Raw genomic sequence first — 24,361 nt, 5'->3', positions numbered from 1 at the left:
AGATATCTGTAATTCAGTTTTGACTAGTCAAAACTACAGTTACAGATATCTGTAATTCAGTTTTGACTAGTCAGAATGACGTTACAGATATCTTAAATTAAAATTCATACTAGTCACAATGACATTACTACTAGTCAAAATGACGTTATAGATATCTATAATGGTAATTCCGGATAGTCAAACTTAGTGATTAAATGTTAAAACGGCTTGCCATAAAAACACAAGTTAGATAAAGACAAATGATGAGATAAAAAACACATACGAACCAGAACAAACTACTGTGTTAACTCTGACTATGTGAAGGTTTCCATGTTACATCTGGAAACTCAGTTGAGCCATGATCTTAACCTGTTTTCATTCTGTGCATGCAAACTGGGATAGCATCAATGCAACCTATGGACATTAAGTTCCGATGATCCAAAGCACAATTTTATAAGCAAAGGTTTTAAGGTTATCATCTTTCTCTTTATTTTAAGACACAAAAATAAATTAACTTCATTCAAACTCCACCCACTATTTGATTTTGTTTCGTTCCTGACAAAAGGTGGTTTGTAATTCTTAAAAACTCTACAGATTGAAGCAGTTTTCTGCTAAAAACAAGATGAACTGTCACACCTTAAAATAGCCAAAGTCCCTCTGGTGGCTGAGGGTTACTTCCTACTTTGATTGTATGACTAAACTGACTAAACGCGTTGTCTCGTGTCTGATTGAGTTAGAAAAACTCGCCAGACATCCTAAAAACAAAGTAAAGAGTCACATTTTTGGAAGTGATTTAATTTGGTTTTTAGTTCAAAACAGAATCTGACAAAGGGGTAACACAGTGTAACTTCTTTTACATTTCCTTTTCTTTATTGAACTAATATAATCGTCCTTATTTCACTGGCAGTTCAAAGCAATTCTTAAAATGAGTAACTCCAAGTGAAATTACAGTGACATTATCGCATCTCGTGGCTATACTCTCCCCAGTTTCCTCATGAAATCATGATCTGAGAGCTAAATAACAGATAAAAAGACTTGATCAGATGGCCGAGGCATTTTTATCTCACTGCAGCAAAGAAGCATCCAGAAACAAGGCTGCTCTCAAAGTGCTTGAAAAGAAAAAGATAAAAAAAAAAGATTAATAAAATGATAGTTATCATCAAAGAGAGCATTAGTGATAACAGAAAGCCTTACAGTGGTCTTTTTAAATCGATTCACATATATACTGTCCACAAATACCATCTAAATTTAAGAATACTTCACTAACGCTGGATGTCGCTCCACTTATAGTTATCACATTAAGTTCCTCCAAACTGCACTAAAGCATGAAGTGAAATCCATTTATTTTCATAACTGTGTATTAAATGAGGTGACACTCCATTTGACTTCCATTTCATTCCACTTCAACTAAACAAAATTGCTTGTTTGTTGAGTTTGGGAATTATCAGTTGCATACCAAAATACACAGCGCTTCAGTATGTGGGATGCCTGTAATATATGGTGTGTAATTATATTACCAGAGAGACGTTAGCGCTGTGATACTGTACATGGGAAGGGACCAGAGGCCATTATTTAGCTTCTCCCACTGTTGCTTTTTCAGGAAAAGAAGAAGGAAATAGCTTCCCGTGGGTTTGTGTGGGCTCCGTGACTGACAGGGAGACCCCTGGGAAACGATGTTTCGTGGGATTGCTCGCCTGGTGTTCCCAGCTGCCTTCTGATCTATATTCCCACGAGATCTGTCCCCTGAATGCAACACTCAGTGTATAGAATCAAGACACTGTGTATAGTAGGTTTTGTTGTGGAATTACATAAACAAGGATAATTTCTGTTATTCATTACAGCATCAAGAGTTGTGTTAAGGAATTCAGTAAAGTGGCCTCCAGTCATTTTAACTTGTGACGCAATGCTTCACAGATTATGTCCTTGGTGTTATGGTGTGACTTTGGTGAATCTGAACAAACTTTTTAAAACACCAAAGTCACACAGTAACACAAACAAACTAATTGATCAAGGGCAGTGGTAAACCAGCAGCTCCCGTGTTCAGCAAAGTAAAATTACTGTTTTTGTCAATGGAGTCTAGCTTTAAAGACAATACAGGTAAGTTTCACTTTTACTTCAGTTTCCCATTGAAAAGGGCTGCCTGTTTGGGAAGTGCTGATCACGGGACTGAAAAATGAGACTTGGATTATACTGCACAAGTTGTGCGAAAGTTTGTAAACTGCTGTTTGATATAGTTTTGCTGTTGTTAAACGCGGACCCTTATGACTTAAATTCATCAAACATTTTCTCAGTTTTTGGATTTTTCGTTCACAAGAGGTGTACAAGGAAAACAAGATCTTCTTCATAAATTTTACCTAGCCAACCCGGTCTCACTCAAAAGTTGTCAAAATCTGACACTTGGGCAGTGACTTGCGGCATCTGACACGATACTCAGCTGGTAGTCGTTATAGTTTAATGGTGCTTGGTGGCATTGGGGGTAATGTAGCGGGACAAGAACAAAAGTTAAGGTGGCGAAAGACAGCGTGGGGCAGGTGGGCCCGAGTTTCACTAGGGAGAGCAGTGTTTGCATCTCGTAAGATTATAAAGCCAAAACCAAATTTCGGGGGTGAAGTATTCTTTTAACAGGCCAAAGTATCATGAGAAAAAAGTTTTTAAGAATCAAAGGGCAAAGGCTTCTTTCCAGAGCTCTGATTTTGCTCTGACATTCAACAGTCACACATGGAGAGAGTTGCAGCCACAAGGCAGGTCACTCTTCCTGTAAGTAGATTTGGCAATTCTCAGAAACAGGACAAGATAAATGGGAAGAGGGTGTACTAAAAATAAAAAAAAAAGTCACATCAGAAAGTTACTCCTGGAATCTACTGCTGGAGGGAATCTAAAGCTATATCAATTATCCAAGTAATTAAAATGACTTGAGTGAAGGAAAGTTAATCTGCAAATGCTTTGATAATCCGTTCATCGTTTCAGTCACTTTTCAAGTAAAAGTGCCAAACATTCAATCATCCCAGCTTCTTGTTTGTAAAGGTTTGATGCTTTGCTTTGTCTTATGCAACACAAGACTGAATGTCTTTGGGCTTCTATACAATTAATCAAGAACACTGTGGTCATTTTGATTGATGATGAAAATAATTGTTAGTCATAGCTTTAAATATTTTAGGTGTTGTGCACAGACACAACAGTTTTCAAACTGACGGACAAAAACAAGTTTTCAGAGTTACAATAAAGAGTTGATGAAGTTGCCCCAGTTTAAACAGGAAATGCCTCAACTCTTACAGTAATCCATCGGCCAATCACTGCAGTTCTCGCACGTTTTCTGTAGCAGCTGGTCAAAGCTCCATTCTCCAGACCTCCTCTATCAAATGACTAAGGCTAATTGCTCTTCCATCTTCTAATTACTCAACACTTGGCAGTGCCTACATTAATGCCACAGAAAATAGTCACACTTAGAGCTTTTTAATGAAGGGAACAAAATGCAGGAAGGGGGACATAATTCAGTCAAGTGTGGCTAAATGAGATTGAACAAAAAACACCGCTATATCCAGCCAAAACAGGATACTGCTTCAGCAGTGATAGTAAAAGAAAGAGCCCCAATTACTCAATTCTCATCCGAGGTTTCAGTGTTTACTTAAGAAAGTGCTGCACTCTGGGGAGGCAGTGGATTGCATGAGGAAAGAAAAAGTTTTCACCACAAGCAGAAGTTTTGTTATACTAAAATGCTCACTAAAGAAATGACCTCAAGACACGTTGGTAAAATGCATGACGGACAATGTTTTTGCACGTTTACAGGATTATTTTAGATTAATAATCAGATTATATTGCCATTTTATTCTCTTTCATTCATTCAGCATGACATTGTGTTTATCTAGGCAGTACTGTACTGTTGATCTATTATATTACTTTCAAAGGTATTAAAAACTAGAATCTAATTCAATCACTTGTGATAATACAAGTGTTATGTAGATTATATCACTGTCAACTGTTAAAGTTTTAGGAAAGTGTTAGTGTGTGATAAAAACTCATAGAAAAATTAATAGTATGGTATGTCATTAAAAAAGAGTCATTGAATGTCATAAGTGTGTGCACTTTTCCTGTGAGTCCCTCAATGCTGTGATGGCTCCTTAATATGGCATTCAGTCATCAAAACCTTGAGAATACCTGACTAAAAATCTTTGTTTAAAAAAATGCCCTAAAATGGTCAGTTTAGCTTTCTAAAAAATTCTTCTGGGGGGAATTCCCCTTTGACTCCCTCTGGGAGTTTGGGCCACAGATTAAAAATGGTTCCAATCAATGTTAAATAGGTGATTATGGCCCTGGTGTTGAGGGCTGGTGGATGGGTCCAACAACCATCGACTTTCACCCAGGAGGTCAGTGTTTGCTTCCTGTAAGATTGTAAAACCAAACCATGTTCTTTTTCCTAGACCTAACCATGTGTGTGTGTGTGTGCTGGCAAAACGTTTGTGTGTTTGTTGTTGAAGGAAAAAAACGTCAATTTGCGGTGTTGTACTGACGTAGTGCTTTTATTTTGAAAGAGATGGTATATAAACGATACATTTCCTATCAAAACGGAAGTGTATTTTCAAAAAGACAAGGCATGTAACAGGCAGAACTTGACACAGAGTCCCAGAACATCAACAGCCAAGGCACCCAGGGTACCTTGCACATTGTATCTGGAAGTTGAAGGTCCATGACCGGACGTCGCTATGTGATGAGGTCAGAGTGAGAATGTGAAATGTGTCAGTTCAGGTATTATTTCTGTTGGTTGACTTACAACAACTTCATATTTGTGTTGGTCTTCTGTACCCGTCTATACCTGTCACCATTTTTTGTTGCTATTTTTCATGGAAGGATAAAATAACTATGTAGGAACATGACATCCCCTCTTTTAATTCCATATCGACCTACTATAGGCACTGTTCAGTCAACTGTTTCTCCAACCAGGGGAAACAGCCATCAGAGAGCACAATAGCAAACCTACAGTATTTTAATCAGGGATCATCTACCTGTATAGTTACTTTTAGATTTTTAAAACTGTTAAAACTCACTGCTGAATTTCAAAACGATACCTTTCCATTAATAAGAAAGTGGAACTTCTTTTTCTAATTAACGAAATACTTCCTTTCTGCAGCCTTTCATCCCCCCAAAAAAGCAACACACTAATTAGACAACTCTGTCTCCTAAAAATTACATGAATACGCAACTAATTAAAGAGCTAAAACTTAGGAAATAACATAGTATTGTTTTTCAACTTTTACATAGTTATGTATCTGCTGAGTGACTTTTATAACCACTGGGCCCTAAAACCTCATTACAGAATTTCTAAATGACTCCTTGGCATTGATGAAAAAGAAAGAATGTTATTCTCAGTTTTGAAATACTTTCTTTCAGTAGCCTCTGGGTTTTCTTTCCAGAATGAACATCAAACTAATTAGATCTGCTTGGTTTTGGGGCTTTATTTTTCTTTGATGAATGACATAACTCTAATTTCATCACTTTTTTGTTTCCGCTCACTCATTGCCTAAGAAATTAGATTTATGATTAGACACTTGACTTCTTTCAACACAGCTACCAATGTGCTTAAACAAAACTCAGACGAGGTCTCGCATGTACCATGTTAGCAAGTCTGATCCGTGTAACTGACATTTCCTGGGTTTGGAAGTTCACTGGGATATTCCTCCAGAGGTCTGCTCTGGACAGCGAGACCCTTTAATGCTCTCTGGAGGATCTTTTGTCTTTCAGTTTCCCCCCCTGACCCGGCTTCAACAACAACCTCGCTCACACGAGGCCCAAATGTGTTCTCCAGATGCATGTCGCTGAGCTCTTCCTGGTGGCGTCAGAGAGATCCTGGAGACAAACATCAGGGCGGCTATAAATACCTGAAGTCAGTCGGGGAAGGAAGCCTTTCCTGGGCTTACATCATGGTATTCAATTACGAGTCAATTTACTACAGCTCTAAAAGATGCACCTACGGGTGTTTTTTGAGCCAAATTCGTGCAATTGAAGCTTGAATGCAGTGTTTTAGTATCTGATAAAGATTTGTGGAGCATTTTTAAAGACATTTATGATGGAGTCAGGTTGCTTAAAACGTGGATTTGTACTTCACTTTGTTTGTTCTGTTCAATTTATTGAATAATTACTTAAAAAAATACTTTGTACTCTCTTTTTCTCATCTCAAGTATGGGTTGATATACATTAGTCTCATTAAAAGTTGCCTTTATAGCTCATATTACTTTGTACAAGTTTCTCCTTTGGTGATTTTATTGCTGCACAAGTAAAATTTTAGTATTTCTTTTGGAACATTAGAGTTAATTCCTCTGTCAATCTTTAAAATGTGGTTCACAGAAATGGAGGCTTTTCATTTCATTGCATCCAGCATGCTGATGAAATGAGTCACCGCAGTGCAAAAATACGATTACAGATATACAATAAAGCTAGATAATGAGCTCACTGTCTGCCGCCACCCAAAACTGCCACCGGGTAACATCATGCTGAAAAACATTATGAATCGTAACCTGAAAATAGTATCAATAAAATATAAATGCCTTTAAATGAATAATAGAGGTGTTTGCAGCAGAGGAGGCGGGCATGCAAGAATTAACAAAGTCATAATTTTCTTCTCAAGTAAGATGAATGGAAAGCCGTGAGGCAAACCACGCTGTGCGGAGTTGGCCACGCACCACACTTAATCAAATAAAATGGAAAATTCTCTTCACAAAAACCACCAGTCATAACTCAAATGCCTCACAGAGACGGGGGGCGAGCAACAGCACCGGTTCTGAGGCTATAAATCACTGTGGCAGGGGGATGGTCTGCTGTTTCTTCAGGAGGGACTGTCGACAGAGCTTTACTTGAACAGCAGAAGAGCACACACGTATAGAAATCTGTCCGCACACACTCAACTGGACCCGATATAGCTTGTAGCCTCGGGTGAGAGGAGAGAGAGAGCTTGTGACTGAGAAGTCACTGGTGCAAATCTCATGACTGGTGAGCCGAACGAGGAGCGTCACCACCTCCTTTAGTATCTATAGTCAGTGTGTCCTTATAGGGAACACTGAGGTGCTGGTCAGAGGCCAACAGCAGGGAGACACTTGCACAATGTTGCTGAGATGGTACATCCATGCTCAGCAAACTCTACCAGGTGTTTTACCTTTTCATTGTTTTCTATATCATGAGAAATGGGCCTGTAATTTGTGTAGTTACTTTAATTAAAAGTGTCTGAAGTATTGGTGGGTTTTTATTTCAGGTCTCAAACAACAAACTTAAGGGAATTTGAAGGCACTTGTACCGTAATTGCACAGAACCTGTCAATGAGGCATGTAAACTACTGCTCATGCTATGGTTATAAACAATGTTTGCTTCCAGCAAACTGCCAGTAAGGGCATTAAAAAGCTTGTGTTTTGTGAGGAAAAATGGACAGGATTAAGCCAAAAGGAAAAATGTTGGTAGGGATATTTTAATTTTTCCAGTAAGTTCACAGGAAATTATCAAATGCCTCATTTCCACAGCATGGTTCAGCTCGTCCTGCCTCGACTCAACTCTCTTTTGGTACCAGGTGCTTTTCTTTCACTCGAATTTAACACATATACAGTTTAACAAAAAAGTGTGTGTATTACCCCCAATCCTAGTGAAACAATGAACACATCAATGATGATTGTTAAATAATAGCAGTACATACTGTTCATATGATTTCAAATCATTCAAAATTCTTAGTTGTCTAAAAACTCCATATAGAAGCTCTGCAAGCGAGCAAAGTTCTTATCTTCCCTCTCACAATATAAGCTGGTCTCTCCAAAGCTAGACAGGCTGCCAGTTCCTTTATCCACTTTCCAATAGAACGTATGCATGTTCTTCCATAATAGTGCAATTATCCCACTGGCTTGTAAAAGTCCAGAGTCAGTGAGCGGAGACTGCTGCAGAGTTACAGCAATGTCTTCAGGGTATACTCCCATAACACAGAGTTTGGCTCGTAAAGGACTTTTCTCTTCAATTATAAGACTTAAACATTCAGCCGCACTCTTCCAGAGTTGCTGTAGCTTTGTGCAATCCCATAAATAACAAATCAATGTACTCTTTTCCTTTCTACGCAGTTGCTTTGCTTTATTTTGTTTTTCACTGCAGCTAGTATCCCCGCAATGTAGGCGGGATTCTCAACTGAACGCCATAGCAACACCGCATGAAACTGCCGTGACATTATATTTAATGCAGCACTGTTAATTCTTGTTTAGTTTCTAAAAAAAGTGTCTTTAAATGTGACATCCCTTATTTCAAGAAACACTTCATTTAAGAAAATAATTTGTACCGCAAAGTCAAAACACATAATAAAAACTTTTCAGAAGGCATCACTGGTAAATTATATGAATGCTACATATTTTAAGCCCATTGAATTCAACTCTCCCCATATATTAACCCACTGACCTCTATCAAAACACTGGGATCATATCATTACACCCCAGAGGGCTCAGCTGTGGCCCGGTAGCTAAAAGAAGTCCCCAGACAGACAATAGAGAGCCACTACTACTAATCTGCCACTGAGGCCGACTTCCTGTCTACTTCCTGTTGTAACCCCCACAGGAAGGAAGCAAGGGTCTGCTCTTACTGCAAGGGGCATTGTGAGTCTTCCTCTATGAGTTCCTGTCCTGGACAATGGGACAGTGCTGGACTCCAGCCGCACCTTACGATTCTATCTGAGGGGAGACAATCTCACCTTAGTTAGTTTTCTTTGGTCCAAACCATGCTTGTTATTTACAAAGCATAATTAAAAGTTAGCAGAGTGTCTCAAGTTTTGTTGGCCTGTCATCCTGTCATGTGTGATAATTTGCCACCAAGACAAATCCAAACAAATCAGATTCTGGTTCCTGTAATTTTAAGCTAAACGTGACGGATTGCACTCTTCTTCAGGGGTGTTCAAGAGCGCAGGAAAAGAGATATACAAACAGTCTGACTTTGTTGATGCGTGCCAAAGATTTTTGACTTATCTTGAGGACCATGTTTGCCCTCAGTTTGTTTTCCTTTTATTAGTTGAAAAGCTGGGTCATTGCTGCTTATAATTACACAAAACAGTATTCTGCTGTACAAAAGTCAGAACGCTTAACCTACGTATTTGGTTCAAATTGAGTGACACTGATTTTTTGGCATTATATCAAAATTATCATGCCATAGATATGTATAATTTCCATGTATGTAGCTACAAAACTGAGCAAACCAAAGAACCAAAGAAACCAAATCACAGAAACTGCAGTCTGCCACAGAAACAGACAACCAGACAGCTAATACAAGAGAGCTGAAACTAGACAGAGAGAAAGCCACAGGCTGGTGTTTGCTAAAGCTAAATGTACTGTTTTACCTCTATAGCCCTCTCTTATTCTCTCTCTGAAGAACTGACATCATGGTAATTCAGTTTCATAACAAACATAACTAAATGAGGTCGAAGCTGAATCTACTCATGAAGCTAAATTATTTACATGGCTAAAAGTTCACTGCCATCTCTGACTGTCTGGAACTCATGCTATTTGTTGTTTTTATTATAACACCATGCCTACTGTATACTGTGTGAAACTAAAGTACCTCCATACAGAAAACAATACTGTATGTCTTCTTAAATGTTTGGAAGACAAATGCTATTAGCTATAAGCTAAAACTTCATGGCTATAACAAACGTAAAAGATGAGACAAAACACTACATCTGCATATTGAGAGTATGTATATAGTCGTAAACCTTATAATAGATGATTCTCAGTGCAGTTACAAATTGCATTATGTCCTACCTGACAAAATTAGAGAGAACTCCAGAGATCAAATACACTGACACTTAAATGCAGCTCGCCAGCTTGACTGTCCTCCTTCTCAACCCTGTACAGCGATTAGTTTAGCAAACTGAATAAGATACTGAATATGTTAAAAGATTATAACACTGGCCTGCTCTATTTTTCACATTCAAGAGATTGCAGGCTGCTCCGTCAGATTTCACAATCAAGACAAAACATGTCAACTGTGCTGGAGAGGCAGATTTCAATAAATAATGCATGTTGGCTCATTTTTTTGCCTTCTGTGTCCCTATATCGTGCAGAGAACGTGGTACAAATGAGTGAACAATATTCCGACCAGATGTGAGCAAGATCTCAGCGGTAAAGTCAGGTTCAAGCTGAGGAACACCTCATTCTCCACGAATGAGTGCATGTTGAGATCAGATTCTAAAAGTAGCACTAATGTGACATAATTTCAGTCGCAAGAATTTCAACAATTCCCCTGCAGAAAAAAAAGACCCCCACATTTTTTAACGCAACCAAACATTACTGACCTGTACCCACTCCCTGACGGTGTCATCTGAGGGCGTCCAGCCGTTCTCCTGGTAGTTGAGACGTGAGCGTTCGGGGGACCAGTTGGAGTTATACTGGGAAGAGGCGCTGATCTGCTCAGAGGAAATTTCTCCTGACTCCATACCCAGTGGCTCCATGCAAGCAAAATCTGCCAAAGACAGAAAAACTCTATTAATAAGAGTCCTAAATGTTATTTTTTAGTCACTTGAGTGAGTTATAGAAAACATGACAACTCATTTTAATCAATTGATCTCGCAAATTCATTACACAATTACCTAGTCAAATGTTAGCAAGGAACAAGAAACCTAGTTGGATCACATTTATAACTCTGACTATCTTCAACCTCTTTGACCATTCTAAAACTAAAATGGTGGTCTGTGTGTGTCTTGAAATACCGGTAAACATGAAGTTTTTGCTTCTAAACTTCGTTGCAGGGTGGAAATTAAGCTTTGAAATCCAAATTATCAACAAAAAAGGGAGTTACTTATCAAATCAAAAGCATTAACACATTTGAATTATCATCAGATCATAAAGGGAAAACATTTGTCATACAAGTTTAAAAAGTTCATTACACACATCATTAGCTGGATGAGCTGGATTTTGGTATTTTGTTGTCATTGCTAATGGCTGAATATATCATTAAACTACAGAATTGGGATTCTGACAGAAACACCTCAAGCTCAAAGCCATATATCTCACTTTGCCTCTGACTCAGAAAAACAAGTGAGCATTGTGATTAGAGTGTCACCCAGACACTGTAAAGTGTCTGTCCCCGCTCCCTGCTGTGCAGTAAGTCACGGTAGTAAAGGAGTCATTTTAAACAGCTCCTGTGGTGGCACTTTGGAGGCTGTTTGGAGACGCTTGCTTTTGTACAGTATCCATACATTCACACATACTCTAAAGGGTAAAGAGTCAAAATAACATAAAATATGTCCTTGTTCAAATCACTGCTTGCTGATACTCACATCAGTAATGACTTGAATCCTGATACTGCAAGTAATAATTATCTTCATAACTGATGAATTAATCTGCAAGTCTTTTTTTCTTTTTTTTTTTTTATAATTTAGGCCATGAATTATTTGATCTAAAAAATGTCAAAAAGTAGTGAAAATGCCAACAACAGCTTCTCAGAGCCCAGGCAAACAGTCCAGAACCTTCAGATAAATCAATTTACAATGAAAAATAAAATAAAATAAAATAAAATAAAATAAAATAATTCACATTAGAGAAGCTGGGAGATGAGAATGTTTTTGCTTTATAAATAAGTTTGTAGGATAATCATCAAAATTGTTGTTAATTTCACAGAAACAGAAACATGAAATAGAAATTTCACACAAACCCACACAGACACACACTGCTGCTGATGTAATGTGTAGATTCAGCTCTAATTTTGCTGATTTTCATTTTTATCACTCTCAAACTAAAGAACAATGCACTCCTCTGCATATTGGGAAATTTTACAATCCGTCAGGATCACAAAACTGTTTCAGCATTTGGACAAACTCAAACTAGGCTACATGTCAGTGTCTCTGTGGATACACTGTCCACTCTGTGACAGCAGGGGAGCACGGGGAAGGAAAAGGGAGAGGGGGGACAAAAGGAAACGTGAGTATTTATGTGTGTGTGGGAGGCCTGTCTGGAGACACAAGGTCTACCAGGCTGACACAAACACACTTGCATCATTCCAAGTTCCACAAATAAATTAGGGAGCAAGTTTGCTTGCAATATCACCAAAACACTGCAGAAAGCTGTTTTTGTGCTCATCTTCACTATTTGTTAACTTGACAATTTTCAGACCCAAATCATCCAATTCACAGCTTCTCCACAGAGGAGTAGCTCCTCTCTGCAGCAAGACAATGAGACAAGTAAAACTCCACTGGAAATCAGCCAGCCGATACATCACTTCATCCCTAAATTCTCTCACTTCTCTGTTTCTCCTCTTGCCTCAGCGTCCAATCCAAAAACTTTCTCTCTTATCTCATTTCAATTCACGAGACAACCTCCATGTCTCCCTCACAGCAGGCACAAGGGACAAACTTCAGCCCTGTCCCTCCACCTCTCCATCCAAAAAGAAAGAAAGGACGTAAAATGACGCCCCCACCGATCCTTCAGCTAATCAAAGGCCCGGCTGGAGGCCGTTTCTGAAGGTGATGGCCGTAAATTCACTGCAGGATGTGAGAGTTTTATTCCTCAGAGGTTGTTAGCAAAGACCCAGCTTGAATGGAAGCTCTTTCTGAGAATCTCAAGAGGATGAAGGGACAGCACTGATGTAAAAATAAAGAATAAATAAAAAAAAGAAAAGGTTGTTTATAGCAATGGTTCCCAACCTTTTTTGTCAGATGTAGGCTACACTAACACTCCATAAACTGAATGGATATTATAATGGCTGTTTTCACCACTATCATTAAGCAACTCATAGCCTATGTAAGTTGGTTTGGTCAATTTTGTAAATGCAGGCCTGCTACCACTAGGACTGTCCAAATCTGGACAATCTGGAATTGGCATTTTGTACAATGGGAGGAAGTGGAGACGTGTCGTCCATCTTATTATACAGTTATTGGTACAATCACTGGTTGATAGCATCACAGTGATAGCTAAATTTGGAGAAAAGACAAAGTGATTTGGTTTGGCAAGAGGCTTTAATTTAATCTGCTGAGCTTAGCTGGGGGTCTGTAGGCAAAGTTACTGAGTGTGTGTGTGTGTGTGTGTGTGTGTGTGTGAGTTACTTAATCTAAGATAATTAGAGCTTTGTCTAACACCAGTGCTGCTCTCAGCCATCCCAGTTAAGACTAAAGGGACAGATTTATCGCTCGCTCTCTCTCTCTCTCTCTCTCTCTCTCTCTCTCTCTCTCACACACACACACACACATGCATACAGTGTGGACATATTTGATAAATTTAGACTACACTGTACATCCATGTACCTTGTCATTAACACTCACTATCAACAGCAGACACACACACACACACACACACACACACACACACACACACACACATGCATGCATGCATGCAACCGAACGACACCCACATGTTCCACCCAAGGCAAAAACAAACGAAAAAACTGGAAAAAAAAAAAGATAATTACTTTAACCCCTCTAGTGGAATGTCTACACACGTGTGATTCAGAAACATTTAGTACGGCCAGTGTGTTGTGTGGGTATTGGATGATGTGGCATTGAATATACTATATACAAATTAGATTTCATTTTTCAAAATTAAAGAGCTTTACAATGTAGGATTTAAAAAAACACAGTGCATCAATACTTTTGTTTCAAATGGATGGATTTAGAAAAACGAAATACCAATATGAGCATTTCAACTAGACATGTGAACTTCAATTTGTGTTTTTTATTGGTTTGTCAATAACTTAATACATTTTGTCTATCATACATTTATTGTTGTAACTAAATTAGATTTTTGCACATTTTAAATAAGGAAAAGAAAGAATGAAACAGCTTCACTGACCACTGTGTGCAGCTGGGACATAGGAATCTTCAGAGGAAGGATAATTCTGACCCAAACACAAATACACACACAGTCAACTGGCTTTAAGTCATTAAATATCAATTTAGAGCAGTGAAATCTGGAATTTTACGATCATTTCTCCCAAAGTGCCCGTGTTAGCCACCGTGGGACCTTACGTAAACTCACCTCTCTACACACACTCACATTCCTAAAACAAGGGTGACTGGGGTCGAGGTTACAAGAGTGCAAGAGCCATACGGGCCATATATATTAACTCTCTACAGGCATTCCTACAAGGACACACAGCCAACTAATGCAGACAAAGTTCCCCTCCAGACATGTTTTAAAATACTCTGCTATGATTAATATGTTGTTTAATAGGGGTTTGTCGCATTAAAAATTAAAGGAAACTCTGAAAAGGGGCTGAAAGCCCCTTTACTCTTTCAACCTCACTGAGAAATTTTGGATCTGGTCTCACGCCCTGCCCACCACTGCTGCTTGTGCTAGGTTGACTGATGAAAGGGCAGCACGCATCAAGATGGCTAGCATTACAGGTCAGATATTGTAGGGGAAAAAAGAAAAAAAGCACATCTTTGAGTGGAGGAGATCTTTAAAGAACATGTGAACACAACACATGAAAAAGGACGAGAAAAGTTTCATCTCATAATCATATCCTGATGTGTGAAATTGGCCTGATGCATTGTTCAACAGCAGAAGATAAGAATTAAAAAGTGGGTCAAACTGAATAAATATATAATCTGTTTTTATCATAACCAAATCACATTTTGAATTTAAAGTTACAGCTATGGGATTAGATAAAATTTAGATTATATAGTGTCGTCGAATTCAGACCCTGAAATAGAACATCAGATTGACAGAGTTACTCATATCAGAATCATGTCACTCAGTTAAAGGAAAAATACTGATATAAGATTAAGAAGATTACTTTCTTGCATTTATTGGACTGTTCTTCACCATCCCCATCATCTGACAGTTAATGGCCTTTTCTTTCGCGAGGACAAGGAGTTGTTTCCTGTTTATCCACCGCCAGTGGCTCGCACGTGCGGCATCATCAACAGCTCCTCCCACAAGTCATCAACAGCCCCTCCTGTTGCGGAAGGGCCCCTCGGTCTGTTTAAACTAAAAGGGTTCCGCCAATATGACTACCCTACGAGGCGGAAAATTGGGCACCTCGGATCAACTTGCCAATCCGGCTCTGTGTGTCTAAACGCTCGCAGCTTGCCGGCAAACGGCCCAACATTCGCAGAAAATCTGGCAGTGTAAAAGGGGCTTAAGGTTCAGGACCCCCCAAGGAAAATAATGTACATGATGTGAGTGGTTTTGAGGTGATACAAGAAACTTTTCTAACGTTTCTTAAATCTTGGCTTTTTTTTGTAAAAGTTTATTTCTCCAGTACTCAAAAAATTATTGAATCAACTGTGACAAGAGGCAGTGAATAGACATTACTTGGCTATAAATGGTCACAAACAGTGGTTTTGAGTCCATGTGTTTAAATTTAAGCAGAACGAAGGAACTCTAAATTATTTGAATTGAATAGCTAATTGTAGAAAAAATCAGTTGACCTTTAGAAAATCAATTAGCAACAAATTTGATAATCGTCTGCTTGTTTCAGTCATTTATCATTTCATCTTCTCAAATGTGTGGCATTGCTCTTTTTCTCTGTTTTATATGATAGTAAATTTAACATCTGTGTGTTTTGGACTGTTGGTCTGGGAAGTTATGATGCCTATTTTTCATTAATTCTTGGCATGTTACAGATAAAAGGACACATCGAAAAAGAAGATAGATAATTGATCTTTATGACTCCCTTCATATTTTGCACTGAAATGTGCTTTAAGTGATGGGATTGCTTTTGAACAGTGCTTAACTACACAAAAGTAGAGATATGAATGCACACAAAATGCCTTGAGGACTGATTGTGATCTGATTAGCTATACCACCTTCGGAGGTGGTCAAGGGCACATTGTAACCACAAGTGTAAATGCAACTGCTTTTCAACAACTAAGTGGTCGGTAATACGTGATTGTGGGCAACTGATTCAAACCAGCAAGTTAGCAAACATTAGCCAGTTAGCGGGCTGAGCTACTAGCAAGAAAGGAGCGAGAAAAGCTTATGAGTATTCAAGACACCTGTGGATGGAATCAAGACAAGACCAAGTGTATGCTTCCGATTTGTTCTGACAAAACTAGCCTATACTAGCAAAACCTGGCAATTCATAATGTAAGCTAACTGTTTATAAAGCGATGGCTGAGCAAATTGTGGTGAACAGCTATAACCATTTGGTTATTTGAGCTGGGCAGACAAATATTAATACCACATGTAAATGTAATCAGGTTAAATCATATCTAGAAACAATCCAGGTGTGAGACACACTTTAATGCAAGGTGTAAAGGGCGTCTAATGTGGGGTATTACGTCTTTTTCTTCCTCTTAAATTACAAACCCATCTCACAGCTCATTACATGAAGGAATCATATGGTGGGGCAATAAAGTGAAAAATTCAATTTTTTTCTTTGCTGCATGCTATAAATCCCTGAGGGAGAATTCGTTATCTGCTTGCCTTCCTTCCAACATGGAGGTCAGAGGTCAAAGATCACAAACAAGCTGGCTGAGAAAGATTCAGCGTCTTGTTAAAGGAAATATGCATTTGATGTTTTCATACTATAAAAGGCAAATGAGACACAGAAACATCCAGGAAATGATCCCTGGTCTTTGCTAATGCCAGATGACATGTCTACCCTCCACCTCAATTTCCCATTACTGTTCCAGCTGCTCACCCTCATCTTCGTGTCCTGGGGGGAGGCTCCTCTCACGAATGGTGTAGTTGGCGGAGAATCCCTCTTTGGCGATGGCGTTGTCAGTGGTGATAGTCATGGACAGGATGCCGGTGTAGGAGATCACACGGCCCGGGGACGTCTGGCCACAGTACCGACCAATGTGAGGGCCCACTGAGGGAGGAAGAGGGAGTAGAGAGGAGGTAGGAAATGAGGGAGGAGAAGAGGAATATAAGGAAAGAGAACAGGGAAGATCAGAGAAGAAAGCGGGATAGCGATGGGAGAAAAAGGGAGTGAGAGATGAAGAAGGGGAGGTGAAGAAAAAGGAGAACGTCAACTTCATCACTTATCAAATGCAGAGTGCTTTTATTATTCACTTTGTCCTTTTCTGCCCTCGCTGTCCTGGGAGATGTTTCTTGGCTTTGAGCAAAAACACAGAAGCTAGAAACGTGGTTTTTAATCTGTTATATTCTATCTACGCAGAACTCAAGTTAAAAAATTTAGATTGAAAAGAGTTGATCTCCTGTCAGCTCCATTCTCCCACCTCTGGTAGGTGATGTGACACCTTAAAGACGGGAACAAAGGTGAGATGACAGGTAGCAGAAACACTCGTTTCCATGACATATTGCATTGACACTTATTTTCCCAACACTATATATAGACTGCAGGTGAACAGTGAAAGATATTGTGTTTAACGTCTATGTTGTGCCTGCTTATATTTCCAACTTTGAGTCCATGGTGTTAAATTAAGATTTAAACTCAAGACTTCCTGCTATGGAATAACTGGTATCTAATTACAAAGATGGTATAATATGCTTTTTTGTAAAGTTCTTAGATTATCAGACCCAGTGTTGTGAGAGAAGCAAAGTGCAGTAGATAGATGCCTAAAAAAGAACCCCTAAGGGAATACTGCTATTCAAATCTATCTTAATAAATAGAAAGAATCATCTGTTTGACTTCATATTCTGTGTATATTACGTGAGAAAATTCTAACTCTGAGCACACTCTTCGCTGGAAAAAAAAAAAACCAAGACGACGAGACCTCCAAATATTTGCTCCCAGTTTCACAGACTGTACTATTATTACATTCGAGTCACAGAGCAAAACCTCCATTTTTCAGAAAGATAAATCCCCAGCAATCTTTGAAAACCCCCAAAGGTACGTTTACTGCATACTGCATTTTTGCAGGTATTTCCAGAATCCTTAAAAAACTTCTCAGCCCATCTGGATGAACACATAAGGTAATGCGTTATTGTAAGACTCCATAATTTCTCATTTCTTTGCGAGGAAATTTCCTGAAAGGACTTTGTAATTTGGTATTAATTATAGGGAAAATATGTAGATATTTTTAAATACAGCCTCCATCTAAACCAAAATTAATTTTCATGTATTAATCATCCATAATAGGAAACTGTGTTCTATATTAGTGGAGTCGCATGCTTGCCTGTTGAGAAATGTCACATTTTTTAATGCATGGTGGACCTGCTTACGACTGACTTATGTCAGCAGTTGGAATGAATTAATTGGAAGTGTACCAATTGAATTTTCATTTTCAGTAGTCATTGTCAGAAAAATTAATAAATTATAGCTCTGCACAGTAAAGCGTTGCCAAAAATGATCCATCAGCTGCACTGTAAAAAACACTTTAACTAATTTCCAATGTCTTGTTTACAACCCTAAAAATGTCCTGTGGCCTAACATGACTTCTTCCTCTTCTTAATCTTTGGTAGGTGCCATCAGCTGTATTTTGAAAGACTGTGTAAGAGTTATCAATCAGAACAGCTGGTTCAGCTGTTATTAGGGCGTTAAATGGCCGTTATCAGTGGTTATAAGCCTCATAGATATGGATTAGAAGGGGTCTGCCACACCTACTAGTAGGCCCATTATCGGGCCATGAAATGGTCGTTTACATTTATTGTTTAGCAGCAACCTCTTGCTGCTACGATAACTATGATGGCAACAAAGGAGGAAGTCAAGTGACATAGAATGAAGCGCAAGAAAGTCTGTGTCAGCCTGAAGGTTGGAGGCGAATGTGTCAAAAAACACAGGACTTTCATCTATTAAACAGGGCGTGTGTCACATGTGAAACCAAAAGTCAGCCTTGGCATGAGGCGTCCAGTGGCGTAGTGGGTAGAGCAGGCGTCCCATATAAGAAGGCAACGTCCTTCTTATCCCCTCTGTCTCCCCCTTTATGCTTAGACTATTCTTTATAATAAAGCCAAAAAATAATCTTTAAAAAGCCTTAACCTATTTTAACCAGAGATGTCTTTTTTAACTGATGTACCATCACATGTTTTCCAATACGAAAGTAGAAAAAGTGAAAATGTGACTATTTCACAACATTATCTAAACTGACATTCAGGGGCCTCCCTAGTGTAGCGGTTAGAGTGCTTCAGGATAATAAAGTAGCTCCGGAATCTTAGCCAAGTCCTCAATGAGGGCGCGTCTCAAGCCCGTTGTAGACGGGAGGTTCCGGACATAAAAGCGGATTCATCTAAACTGACATTCAGTGGGCTTATAATGGCGACCATTTCATAATGCTGGATATGCAAATGGATATTTAATGAACTAATAACTGCCTTTGAATCTACTAGTAGGTGTGCATCGCCCCTTCTAACCCATATCTATGAGGCTAAAAATCACAGAAACCTGCCATTTAAAGGGCTGCTAACATCCAAATCAGGTGTTCAGGAACAGGGCGGTGCAAACACAACCTCACCTGCTTCCAAGGTGCGGGGAGAAGAGAAAGAAGTCTTAAGAGATCAAAACTCCAGCAACACTTGTTGTATATAAAACAACATTATTGTAAGACCAATGTGTTTCCTTGATAAAGGCCACAAGCCAAAACGCTTCAGTCCTACAATCAAGCCTTTCTATGTATTTCAAGTGTTGCTGGAGGTTTGACCTTTTCAGATTTATTTTTCAGGGAGAGCTGTTGAGCTCTGTGACTAAAATGTAATGATAAATCATGACAAGCACAAACAGGGGCTGACATCCACTGTAACAACACGATTTTCTAACATGCAGCACACAGCGACAGACTGTCTCATGTCTTAAACACTGTGAGTGCTGACGTTGCTGCCTGCCCACAGTTTGCTGGCCATTTCATCCTGTTCTTATCTGCGAGAAACAATGCCAGGCTTGTTGTGCCTCCTGTTTCATAGAGATACTGTATCTGCAGCCTCTCGAGGACTCAAGGAGGGAACATTCAGTCCAGAGCGAACTTATACATGTTACAAAAAATATACTTTTCTAACAATTTGAGGCGAAATAAGCAAAAAGTAACAGCAGGCAATCACATTGGAATGCAGCGCTTTGAGTAATCTCGTGGATTATGTTTATCAGTTACAGTTTAAAGCAGGTAGTCGACAATGTGTGACGGATTACATTTTGAATTATTTCAGCCTTATCGGAGGTGGTGTGAAATGGTTTCACTGTACGGCTGTCTGCTGTCGATGTAATCAGCTATAAAATGGAAAAATCTTTCAAGCAATATGGCTGCCTTTACATTTATTTTGGAAAATGGTCATATCTGAAACAAACAGCAGGAAGAAGATTCAATTCCAGCGTTTCAACATAGGGAACATTCAGTATGTAGGAGTGTAAGATTAAAAAACAGCTCATGCAGAGTTTTTTCTGAACATTTTTTTGACAATTTTTTTTTTCTGGAGTTTTAAAATGATCTCATACCGAGCAGATTTGATCTGCTGTTTAAAGCATAAAATGTGACTGAGAGCTTTGGAAAAAATCAAATAAGTGAACATAATCCAATATTTTTATTTCTAAACTCTACATTTAGGACTCATCCCTTTCCTTTTTTTCATTTTTTTATGAACTACCCTGTAAAAAAAACAAAATTTCTTAAGAAAATAAATGATTACATCCTCTTTTGAAGAGTGAATCCAAAAATAATAAGCCCTAGATGTTTGTTTGTTTGATTCAATTCAACCAGAAAAAAATCATTTTCTTTTGAAGAGAAGATTTTACAGCTCTCAAAGAAGTGCATGGTGGGAATATTTGGTGTTCGTGTTAACATTGTGAATGCATTTGATCACCCTGCTGCAGAGATGCTTTGTTATCTGCGCTGACACACATGTTCCCTCAGCAAACACAGGAATACAGCGCTTTATAGCATCACGCACACACCTCCACAACCCCCTACACACATAAACACACACGCACACACACTTGTCTATGCTAACAGACACACCTGAATGCACACACACACACACAGATCATTTGACAGGAAAAGCCCTGGCATGTTATGTATGCTGGCATGGCTTTAAAGTGTATGTCACTGTCTGTATACCTGTGCCAGTCTTTGTGTCCCTCATGTTCCCATGCCAGTCTCCTCCCTGGCAATAACCAGGCAACGCTTTGGGCACAGCAGTGAGTATTGTGGGCATCCTGGCAGCCTACTCAGGCCTGTCCAAGGTATGTAGCTCTCACCATTATCTGCACACTGTACGACTAATTAGACAACAATGGAAGCTGAGAAACGCTGTCCAAACGAGAGGAGGGGAGTGTGAACAGAGGGGAGAGCAGGATGTGTCGCCGTCATTCATGTGCAGAGAGACGATTTTCCAAATGTGGCTGGTGAGGGAACAATGTGCAAGCTGTGAAGAAGTCTCTCTTTCAGTACATCCAGCCTCCGTGTGAGCACAGGAGGGTGAGTTTCGAGTAAAGGACTGACAGCTGAGTAACAGCTGAGCCATTATTGATTCTTATGTACTGTAAGTGGATAAAGGCATAGTTTCACATTTTGGGAAATATACTTATTCTCTTCCTAGAGAGCTTTAAAGGTGCTAGAAGGTGGATTTTTTTGTTGCGAAGCTAAGCTAACTGGTTACTGAGAGTAGGATTGAAATTATTTCTTAAATGTGTCATCAGCATCCTGATTGGGCTGTTCTGTATGCATCTTCCCATTTGTGGGGTTTTAAAGGGACAGTTCACCCTAAAATCAAAAACACATATTTTTCCTCTTACTTGTAGTGCTATTTATTAACCTAGATTGTTTTGGTGTGAGTTGCCAAGTGTTGGAGATACCGTCTGCCAAATTGCCAAGAAAATAAATTTGAAAAACTCAACAGCAGTGTCTCTCTCTAAAAATCAAGAACTGGTTACTCAAGATAATCCACAGAACATCTTGTGAGCAGTTTCACATAGGAACTATTTTCTCTCTACAGAACTACACCCGCCAACTGTATCATCGCACAGGAGGAAGAGTGCATCTACTCATGGACAGGAGGCTTGTGCTCATGGTCTCCTCCTCAGTTGAACTGTAACGTTTGCTAGTTCCTTAAAAGCCATGCTTGTATTTTCAGAAACCTGCAAAACTTCCAAAGGTTTTAAAAGTCCAGGAGAAACTATTTTTCCTTATCAATCAATAATCAAAGTGACTGAAAATATGTTGTCAATAGGAAAACCCCCCCATCCCCTTCAAATTGAGATCCAGAGTCATAGGTGTAGATTTCAGGAGGGATGCAGGGGACACATCCCTCTTACTATTTAGACTAATTGCACTTGTCTCGCCCAATGAAACATAAAAGTAGCAGAGGACTTTTATTCTGACAAAATGAACAATATTTACACCATAAATTGATGCAGAAAAGGCACAAATTGGATCATAAATAATGACCAGAATGCAGGAAATTAATTAAATGCTCAAAATGTTCTAGCCAAGGACCCAAAAACCCCTTGTTTTCCTGCAATGAACAAACAGAACCTACACCCTTGTTCAGAGTCAATGGAGTGCTCAACATATCAGGGCTACGGCGGGCAGAGTGGCCCCCTTGTATATCCAGCCAATTAGGACAGAGAAACACAGTGTTATCCTCCTGTGCCAAATTCCTGACACAGCCTGTAAAACCTTTTGTAAAGGAAGAGTGCTCCGAAAAATGACCATAAAAGCATGAATTCTGAAGACACCAGGCTCATAAATGATGCGATAAGTTTTCTTTAGGAAGTGTAAAATACTTTCCGTTCAGGGATTAATTCTGTTACCGCAGATATATGCACAAAAATTTATAGGCTGTATCCCAAAAATAAAACCAGTGTAAACACACATCCTTTCCTGCTTCCCCTCCTCCTCCACCTCAGCCCCCACCTCCCCTCCTGTCTTTACCAGTCTATTTCTCGCCTCCGCTTTCTCCTTCGCCTCCATCGCTCAAGCCGAGCTCGTCCCACCTGCAGGGAAGCCATCCATCCTTTGTTCTCCTCCCTCCTCCTCCCCTTCACCTCCACATGTCTCTGTCTGTATCTCTGTCTGTTTTCTGTCAACATCTGCAGGGGGAAGCCGTCCCGAGCACTTCTCATCCTCCTCTCTCGGCTGCTGCTCAGCTCCGCATATTTATCCTTCTGCATCTGCATCCCATTTTGCCTGTTCTCACCCTCCACCTGTGGAGGAGCAGTCCTGTTGTTTCCCCTACGATTCTTTTACTTTCATCTTTTTTCTGTCAGACATTTTCCATTTGATCTCATGGCTCTATCTCGGTAGTGCATCCATATTTGTAGCTTTTTTTTAAGCCATAAGAATATGGTTCTGAGACAGGGGCTCAAGCTAAAAAGTTGGCTTGGGACTCGAGAGTTCATACAATGCTTCGGAAATTCAAATTTAGCAGGCAAAAACATCCCTTTTGCCCTTTTTTATAGCATTTTTTGACCTGGTTTTGAATTGTTCTATCTCAACCATTAGAATATATTTCTTAGACAGGGTTTAAGCTAAAAACCGGCCTTAAAAGTTCATAAATGCTTAAAAATACTACATACAAAAACATGTGTATGTGTTTTTTCATTGTAGCTAGTTGAGGAAAAGTGTGCTCATATTCACAGTCTTACATTTGGATGTTTAAGTAAGTTTAAAACATGGACAGTTTCAGATTTTAGAATCATATTTTTTCATTTTTGTTGGTTCAAGTTCATCCTTTAAGACTCAAACTGAAATATTTCTAGTCAGCTTGAGCTCCCGTTTTACCCTCCAAGGCTTAGACCAACATGTCCTCCATTTTTCTCATTCATCTCCGCCTCAACCGAACCCTCTCCTCACCTGCAGGGAAGCCGTCCCAGATCTCCAGCCAGTCGTATCGGCAAAGGGCGCCCGGCGGCGGCGTGGTGTCGGGTTCCATGTCGAAGCTGTCGAACTCCACCACGATCTCAGACATCTTGGGGGCGAAGATCATGAAGGTGCAATCCAGGTTGTTGGGGTACTTCTCGGGGAAGCCCGGTGTCTTGATGATGCCTCTGGGAGCCGTAAAGTTCCTGGAACATTCTGGACCTGTGAGGAGAGAAGACATGGGTGAGTTTTTAAAGTGTCAAGATGTGTTTTGACAGAGTGATTAATTCCCGCTCGGACAGAGGTGTGAACTCTCAGGGGTTGGCGTTCGCACGTCTCTATCACTTTGAATATGACTTCCAGTGTTTATTTTGCAAATGAGTCGTTAGCGGTTGAAAGCTGAGACGCTGACTTTGGATATTCATAGCTGGATCATGCCATCATGTTCTTGAATGCCGAATCTGCCAGAATATCCTTTAAAGTAACTTTTGTGCCTGTTTGGATTGATAGTTTTTACTTCACTGTCTGCATTTGAATTTTTTGGACCTTTTTGTCTTTTGTGCTGCAAAAATAAGGATACAGACATTTTGGAAATGCACATGCAAACTGAAATACCGACAGATTTTTTTTACCTTTATGAGTGTAGAAAACTTTGGCAGCCCGCAACACTTTGAAAGCTGTGACTTAACTGGAATAAAGATTTACATTGACTGAGTCCTTGTGAGTCTTAAAACTAGATTTTTGTTTTTAACAATG

The 24,361-nt window shown here is 39.4% G+C and overlaps 1 protein-coding gene across 2 annotated transcripts in view; it reads right to left on the bottom strand.

Moving 5' to 3' along the window:
* LOC126382521 (neuropilin-1a-like) overlaps nucleotides 1-24,361 on the bottom strand; it is a 98,628-nt gene that overhangs the window by 37,245 nt on the left and 37,022 nt on the right. For both annotated transcript variants that reach the window (XM_050032428.1, XM_050032429.1), the window contains 3 exons: nucleotides 23,600-23,827; nucleotides 16,558-16,728; nucleotides 10,274-10,440 (listed from right to left, as the gene is read on the bottom strand). In XM_050032428.1, the coding sequence (XP_049888385.1) occupies nucleotides 10,274-10,440; nucleotides 16,558-16,728; nucleotides 23,600-23,827 (566 nt within the window). The remainder of the gene's footprint in view (nucleotides 1-10,273; nucleotides 10,441-16,557; nucleotides 16,729-23,599; nucleotides 23,828-24,361) is intronic.

The sequence above is a fragment of the Epinephelus moara genome, chromosome 21 (genome assembly GCF_006386435.1).
Source record: "Epinephelus moara isolate mb chromosome 21, YSFRI_EMoa_1.0, whole genome shotgun sequence".
Taxonomy (NCBI): Eukaryota; Metazoa; Chordata; class Actinopteri; order Perciformes; family Serranidae; genus Epinephelus; species Epinephelus moara.
The sequence above is the reverse complement of the archived record's forward strand: the minus strand, read 5'-3'. Positions and strand labels throughout refer to the sequence as shown.